Source organism: Poecilia formosa, unplaced genomic scaffold (genome assembly GCF_000485575.1).
Source record: "Poecilia formosa unplaced genomic scaffold, Poecilia_formosa-5.1.2 Scaffold145, whole genome shotgun sequence".
Classification (NCBI taxonomy): Eukaryota; Metazoa; Chordata; class Actinopteri; order Cyprinodontiformes; family Poeciliidae; genus Poecilia; species Poecilia formosa.
Window position 1 is genome coordinate 640,202 of NW_006800084.1, and position 7,584 is coordinate 647,785.

The 7,584-nt window shown below is 38.6% G+C and overlaps 1 protein-coding gene across 1 annotated transcript; it reads left to right on the plus strand.

The window, feature by feature from the left end:
• Positions 1–6: 6 nt before the first annotated feature.
• Positions 7–6,523, plus strand: LOC103145648 (mannose-P-dolichol utilization defect 1 protein-like). The gene is made up of 7 exons (XM_007563168.2): positions 7–1,572; positions 1,807–1,872; positions 2,990–3,122; positions 4,417–4,502; positions 5,239–5,354; positions 5,438–5,548; positions 5,639–6,523. Exons 1-7 carry the CDS (start codon positions 1,350–1,352, stop codon positions 5,759–5,761), a joined length of 858 nt encoding a protein of 285 aa, XP_007563230.1. The 5' UTR covers positions 7–1,349; the 3' UTR covers positions 5,762–6,523.
• The last annotated feature ends 1,061 nt before the right edge of the window (positions 6,524–7,584 follow it).

Sequence of the window (7,584 nt, forward strand, 5' to 3'; positions counted from 1 at the left end):
TTTTTTGCAAGAATGTGGGCAGAAATGAAACAAAGAAAGAATTATTTAATTTTAACATAGCATGGCAGTTACATTGTTTTCTACAGTGTCCAATTGCAACTGAGCAATTATTGTCTGCAGCAATGACTGTGACATTACTAATAGCTCCAACTACAACTTCTGATAATATTTTGAATAGGAAATACAGTCTCTCCAAAAGGAAACCACAGCGCATTAACTTGTGTCTCCATCTTATCAAATGTTAACTCTGACTAAACTGACTAACTGGAATAATAAAAGACCAGTGAAACGAGACATGAAGTCAAAATCTTAAAGTATGCTTGTTTTTAAGAGCATTTTTTTTTTTTCAGGAATATGGCTGCCTGGTTGTGAAAAGTAAACTGGTCATAGTGCAAGATAACTACTCTGTAATAAAATAGAACTTAATTTTAATAACAACATACAGTATTTGTGTTAACCAGAAATTGTTGGAAAATCTTTTTTGACACACATTTCTGTTGTAACATTTGTCATTTGTACATTTTCTTTTGTTTCATGCGAAACTCATTTTGACATTTGACAGCGGAAAGTACGTCAGTGTTTTTCTGTACTTCTCTGTATTGACCTCAATCTGAATTTGACATTTATATTAGAAGTTAGATTTTAATCCAGATCAAACCAGATTCAAACTGAGTGAGCACACAGACTGTCGGTGAAGGAGTAAACACATCAGTGTGGTAGATAAACATTAGTTACAGATTAATCATTCATAAATTATTAACACAAAGATAGGATTTATAATCCAGTTTGAATACAAGCATTTACATTTTATAATGGACCAACTGTGGGTGGACCCGTCTTATTGGCCCCAATGCAGCTCTAAATAATTTACATCTTGCAACTCCAAAACTGATCAAACAACAATATAAAACTAAAGACTAAAATTTTTATTAGGATATTTATCATTATATAAAGTTTATTCCCTTTCTGAGACCAAGGATCAAAGTGTGAAACTTGAATATTACTAGAATTAGCAAGTGGTTATTAATTAGCAGTTAAAAGATAATTAATAAGTTAAAGGTAAAACTTTTTGGTCAAGAGAAGTCAGTAACAAAATTCACTTATATGAAACAGTACCACAAGTTTACCATATTTTATCCCTTGGAAAGAATTCAAGTCTGATGACGTCATTACAAATGGCGGCTTATTAATTGATTGGGCTATTTTTAGTGATGTCTATAAACTATCCACCGTCTGCCTCATGACCCCTTAGGGTTACAGAAGTAACCCTGCAGTTTTTGAAATATTCTGTCATTAAAAACACGCAGGGTATTTTTTTATTTTTATTTTAATTTTTCTTAAGAGCGAGAATGAAACGGACGGACCATTTTCTTCTGATCTTAGCGTCACAGCTCACTTGTGGCGCCCCCTGTAAATATGTGGGAAGCGTTGGACCACTCCCCCTGTTCCAGCTGGTCATTCCCGTCCACAGCTGGCCCACGATGGACACGTCTCCCTTGAAAAACCTCCTTGTGGGCCGTTTAATGCCAGAGAAATGCTACGAGGAGCTTTTTGTCCGCTTGCATTTGCACGGTGAGAGTCTGTTTGAGGAGAAATATCAAAGTAGAGAGAAGGGGGGAATGGGGGGAGGGAAGTTTCCAGATGTGCGGCATATGTGGAGAACATGTCGCTCTTGCAAACGTATTACGACTTTAATCAGCCATGCATGGGGACATAGCATTTAAACCTTACTTATTGTGCGGTTCAATAATTTGATGTGATCTGCATTTTTTTAAATCGCTATTTCTTAAAATTATTATTTTCCAGCTCCCTGTCTAAAGTTTGTGTTGAACAAAATTGTCGGATTTTGGATCATACTGGACACATTTTTGGGTAAGACTGTTTTATATCAGAAAATAACAAAAATGTATTATTAATTTTTTTTTAAAAAGATGTGCAGTGGCTTGAAACCCTAAACTTTTACACATTCCTCATATTAAAGCCACAAGCTTCAGTTTATTTTATTGTGATTTAATGTAACTGATCAAGTACAGCTTCATTTGGAAATTGCAAAATATAGCTATATATTTTGGAAATAAAAGTGCAGCTTGCGTGTGTATGTCCTGCTCTTTACTTTCTCATGTCCCAAAATAGTTCAGAGTTCATGGAATTAAAATAAATAAACCACCTGCATCCTATAATGAAGGCCTCAGAAGTTTATTAGAGAAAATTAGCGAACAGAAACAGAATCACTGGAACCAAAGAACACAGCAGACCAGTCAGGCATTAAGTTATGGAGAAGGTTAATGCAGGTTTAGGTTATAGAACAGCCTGCGACGTTTCGGTCCATCAAATAAAAATGTTCAGCTTAACTATCAGGTCAAGAAACAAAAACATTTATCAGAAACAGCCGAGATGTTAGCCTTATCACTGGAGGAGCTGCAGAGACCTCCAGCTCAGGTGGGAGAACTTCTTAGCAGCCCTAAACAGATGGCCATCTCCAACTAAAACATGGAATTATTTATATCAAAATATATGATTTCAAAATCCAGTACCAAAACTTAAACCTTTTTATGTTTTCCATCCAACCTCACTAAATGGGAATGTTTACTTTTCCAAGGCACTGCAGGGCTGTCTTTATTTCCAATGAGCCTTCATCTAAATTTGCTCTTTGACTTTTCGTTACTTTGTGACGGAAAGCAATGATCTAATTAGAACAAGAGCCAGTGAACTCAGATAAACAACAGTGGCAGATTATGTCTCAATCTTTAAACAAAGACATCAGGCCACGTCATTATCATGCTGCCTGCATGCAGAAGCTGGGGCTTTCAGCAAGCTTCCACTTTACAATGCAATCATGTTTGATGAATTCAGCAAGCTGCATACAAGATAACCAAACACGTTTACTTAAGTACGTAAAGCATAAAAGACATCATGAATAGCTCCAGAGCACTTTTGTAGGTTTCCGCTCTCATTTTCTGTTTCCATGTCTGTCATCTGTCGTGAGCAGCACAGTTCCCTCAGCTGCTGAAGCTGCTGTGGAGAGGAAGTGCAGAAGGCCTGAGTCTGACTGCCTTCCTGCTGCAGCTCTATGCTTTATCATGTCCGGTTGTCTACGCTGCAGCCAACAACTTCCCATTCTTGTAAGTAATCAATAAACACTTAATAAGGAAGTCAAGGGTTGGTATTCAGTTATTTGTTAATAACTGAATACCAGACTACAGATAAGAATAGTAATGTTTGTTCTATTTTAAAGCGACTTGTTTCATGCATTTATAAAGAAAGCTTTTACAATTATCAGTAAGACTGAAGTGGAATGAATGTACCTGAATTTGAGTCTGTCTTTAGATGGGTTATGTATTTCTGTACATTCATTAGATTTATTTGTAGTAAGGTACTTACTGTGTTGTGAATTGATTGAGTAAAAATGAAAAAGAGGGAAGAAAATAAAATAGAACAGAATTGAGCTTCATCTACATGTGGCTGGGCTCTGTCTTAGAAATATGGTGAAGACCCTCCGTCCTGGTTCACAGTGGCACAGAGCCGCTTCATCAGAAGGACTCCAGTCAGGCTTTGGGTCAGGATGCCTTCAGGGACCTGCCTGTTGAAGGATTTCTGGGCATTTCACACTTAGTGGGATCTGAGGCAGAGGGACTAGATATTCTTTTCTGAGATCCTCAGACATGCGTAGGATTTGATGGATGGATGAACTCATTTCTCTGCTACTGATTTCTTAAACTGATTTTAGAGTTTCAACCTGTACTTATATGAACTACTTCTTTCAAAACAGAAACATAACAGGAATTTCCCACAGTAAGGGTGAGGGTTTTATATTTAGACATAACCAAATGGCGTGACTATTGAGCTGAATTATTAAATGTTAGTTTTGTGGCATTTTAAACTAAATCGATTCAGCTTTCAGTTTCCTCCACTTTTTTGTAACTCAGTTGTTTTGTAATTTAATCCATTGATTACTTTTCCACATATTTTCTTAATTTTCTTAGATTAAGTGTGTATTATTAAACAGGATTGCATAATAAATTGTTTTCATATTTCTCTTTACCGGCTTTTTGATGCAATAGTTTTGAGGACTGATTTCATCCAATCTGGTTCTATTTTACTTTGTAGTTTGATTTATCATTTAACTTGCTATTCATGTCCGTGTTGCTGCACTTCGATGGTTAATTTGTAAATACTTTCTTTATGAATACAGCCATCAGTGGGAGTGCAGCTGGTTGCAGAGTTTCCTGGGTGGCCGTCCATTTTCTGAATATTCAGCTTATCAGTTCCGCACTCCCCATTATGACTGCATTCAGATTCAAAGACTCTGGTTCTATTAGTGTCCAAACACTGCAGAGTAAGAAGCTTTTTCTATTTAATATCTGGCAGAGTATGTTTATCGGTTTGTCTGCGTTTTCTGTTTGAACTTCTGCACAGTGCCTGGGCTGAGAGGCTCTTCACCTTGGCTCAGACGGCAACCATCATCTTCCTCATCCTGTATTATCGCGGTGAAACCCTCAAAGGTCAGATTTGAATCGGTACTCATCCTAAATCTAGAAAATGAAGGGAAGCGGACATGCTGATTATTGTTTTATCATCAGTTCATAATTAATGAATTATACACCTCGACGTAGAGATATCCCACGGCTGGGATCATCCATGACTACCTTAATCTGCTACAGGTGTTTTTTTTAACTGGCAAACTTTTTATAGGTTAAATCTTTCAGAAAGTAGTGAAATGTGTGTATGCACAGCACTTTAAAAGAAAATACAGCTGCACACTGCCAGTCACTGATAGCACTGAAGGTGGTATTGTGATGATTCACTTCAGTACTTTTTGGGCAACATGTCTCGCTGCTCAGGTTGTTTTTGCTCAAAAGCAACCACAATATATTTTCTGTTGCTAATTTCCATATCCAGCCACAGGGTTGTACACAGCACTAAAGCCTGGCCAATGATTCTGAAGCTGCAATAAGTGAAAGGGCTAAATGATATATTTTTAGGATTTTGGTATTAATCTAAAGTCTTACATTTTTAGGCTGCAAGTCTGAACTGGATAACTGTTAACAGAAGTTTTTTTTTTTTTTTTTTTAGATTCCTGCAGACTTTCCTGCAGGGCCACCTTGTGGTGTCTTTTCAATTTAAACTTTTTAACCATGTTTGTAACTATCAATTCAAAAAGTTTCGCTTTCTCTCTCGTGTTGCTAGGGTGAAGAGTACGATTTAAATCTTAGAAATGTGTGTGTATGTGCGTGTCAGGAATGCTGCTGCTCTTGAGTTTTGGTGGCGTAATCCTCCTCCTGGTTTCGTTTGCGGCTGCGGCCGTCGTCAGAGTGATGTACGCCTCCACTCCGGCAGCTTTCATTTTGAGCAAGGTAGCGATCTATCAGTCTCTTCTTTCTGCAGATGTATGGACTCTCTTATGCGGACAGATGTGTGTCCTTATTACTTTTTCCAGGTTGTGCAAACCGTAACAAACCACCAGAAGGGCCACACAGGGCAGTTGTCCAGCCTGTCGGCGTTGCTGTCATGTGCAGGTGCTCTTGGTGCTGCCGTTGTTTCTGCACAGGTAAGCAGTCAGAAACGGTTCGATGCTGTACTCTTTTTCTGACTTATTTGGGATTTTAAACTCCGGCTTTGTGAAACGTTTTTCTTACAGGAGAGCGGAGGATCTTTAACTACTTTGTGTCACATACTGTCCACATGTCTCAGCTTTGTCCTAATGTCTCAGATCGCTTGCTACAAGAGGAGCGCTGGCTCTGCAGCCAAGAAGATGGATTAACTTCAGAGGCAGCAAGTGTTTCTATGACTAAGATGTTGATGTATGAATAATTTTAATATGTAGTTGTTGTACAACACTGTGTGGAGGATATGTCCTCTCTGTTTATTCTTATTAGAATTTTTGTGAAGTTTTTAATACCTTGTGTTTATAGGTTTGCTACGACTGTTAGCAGAATAAAACATCACGTGGCGCCCTCTAGTGGCACATGACTGGCAGCATTCTCAGATTTCAGTCCAAAAGAGGATCTGTGAATGCCTTCTTTTTATTTAATGCCAGTCAGTTCTTATTTACCTTCAGAATATCCTCCATTTGTATGTTTGGTTTTTGAAAGGAGCTGGAAGTCATCTGGATAACACCTTAGATATTAATATTAATGAGCTAAGGGAGGAAAATACAAATTAAGATGAAAGAGCGCAAGGCAGATAAAGGGAGCAGAGGATTCCTGGCAGACAAAATGTTTTTAGACTTGCTTGGATACAGCGCTGTGTGAAAAGACAGTTTTATTAGCAATTAGCTTTTGAGGGTTTGACTGAGGTGGACATTTTTAATCACCAAATGAACCTCTGTAGGCAACACACCCAAGGTTAGATGCTGTTTTCTGCAGCTGCTCCTTTCTTATTGTTGGTATAAAACTGTTTTGTTGTCAGAATCCACACAGAACCAACTCTGAGGCTCTCTTGGACCTTTAATCTGACCTGTTTATGAGTTTTTAATCTTTTGTCTTTGGTATTGAATAAACCTGAATGAGTGATTTTCATCTAACAGTGCTTGCCGATTAATTTTTTCCACAACCTCAAACAGTACCAAATAATAAAAGTACGTAGTTAAAATAAACTTTAGGGATATTCTCACCTCAAGTAAATGAGCACACGGGAGACGCAGTTTGTGTTACTCCAATTTCTCTCAGCTTATAAGAAACGGCAGAGCAACAGGCAGGTCAGAGCCCCAATACACCACCTACCGGTGAAACACCGGTAGACACCCATCGTGTCTAACCGGTAGACACCCATCGTGTCTAACCCCTGTTAACAAATAAAATATCTTCTTATCATGACTCCATAAATATTTAAAGAAATGCATGCTCTTTTTTCACTTTTGTGAGCACACACCAGTGGGCATCACAAGAAGTTTGACTGATAGACCGGCCCACCAGGTCGTGTTGTGGTTCTATTGACACCCTAACCCTAACCCTAACCCATGCTCACTGCGTGCTATTTTTACCCTTAGCAACAGTTGCCATGCTTCTGACAATGATGTCATCAGCATGACTTCAAATGATGTCTGTGTCATGAGGCCCTTCTGAGGATGACTTTATGATGTCATAGAGTCCATGACATAACCAACTGATCAGTTAGTTCTCTGATCAGTTACCACAAATCAGCCAACACAAGATTCATTTGGACGTTTTAGCTCACCACAATAAAGATGACTGATGAAAGCCCACAGAGGGAAATGGATGTGAGGCCTAAGGTCTCTTTTTGGACAAAAGTCAAAAAGACATTGTCCAACAAAGTCCATCCTGGCCAAAGAAGCCCAGATTATAAGAAAAGAAAGTTTCTCAGCGAACTTCTGTGGGAGGTAATTGAGAAGGCTGCAGATGAACCAACTCTGCATCTTGTCCGACCCACATTTGAGGAACAACACAGCAAAATTTTGATTTTGCTACTGAGAAAAACTGGAGATATAAATGTGGACGTACTCTCCGAGGTGTCAGAAGAGCTCGCTGAAAGGATTTTCCAAAGTGTTGCGAGAGATGCATTCCACTTTGCCAGTGGACTGCATTTAATCGCACTGCTCGACTACCCAGAAGGACACGAAGTGAT

Coding starts and splice junctions, on each gene's coding strand:
- LOC103145648 (XM_007563168.2), top strand. CDS start 1,350: ATGAAACGGACGGACCATTTTCTTCTGATCTTAGCGTCACAGCTCACT. Junction 1,873..2,989: donor CATACTGGACACATTTTTGG/GTAAGACTGTTT, acceptor TGTCGTGAGCAG/CACAGTTCCCTCAGCTGCTG. Junction 5,549..5,638: donor CTGCCGTTGTTTCTGCACAG/GTAAGCAGTCAG, acceptor TTTTTCTTACAG/GAGAGCGGAGGATCTTTAAC.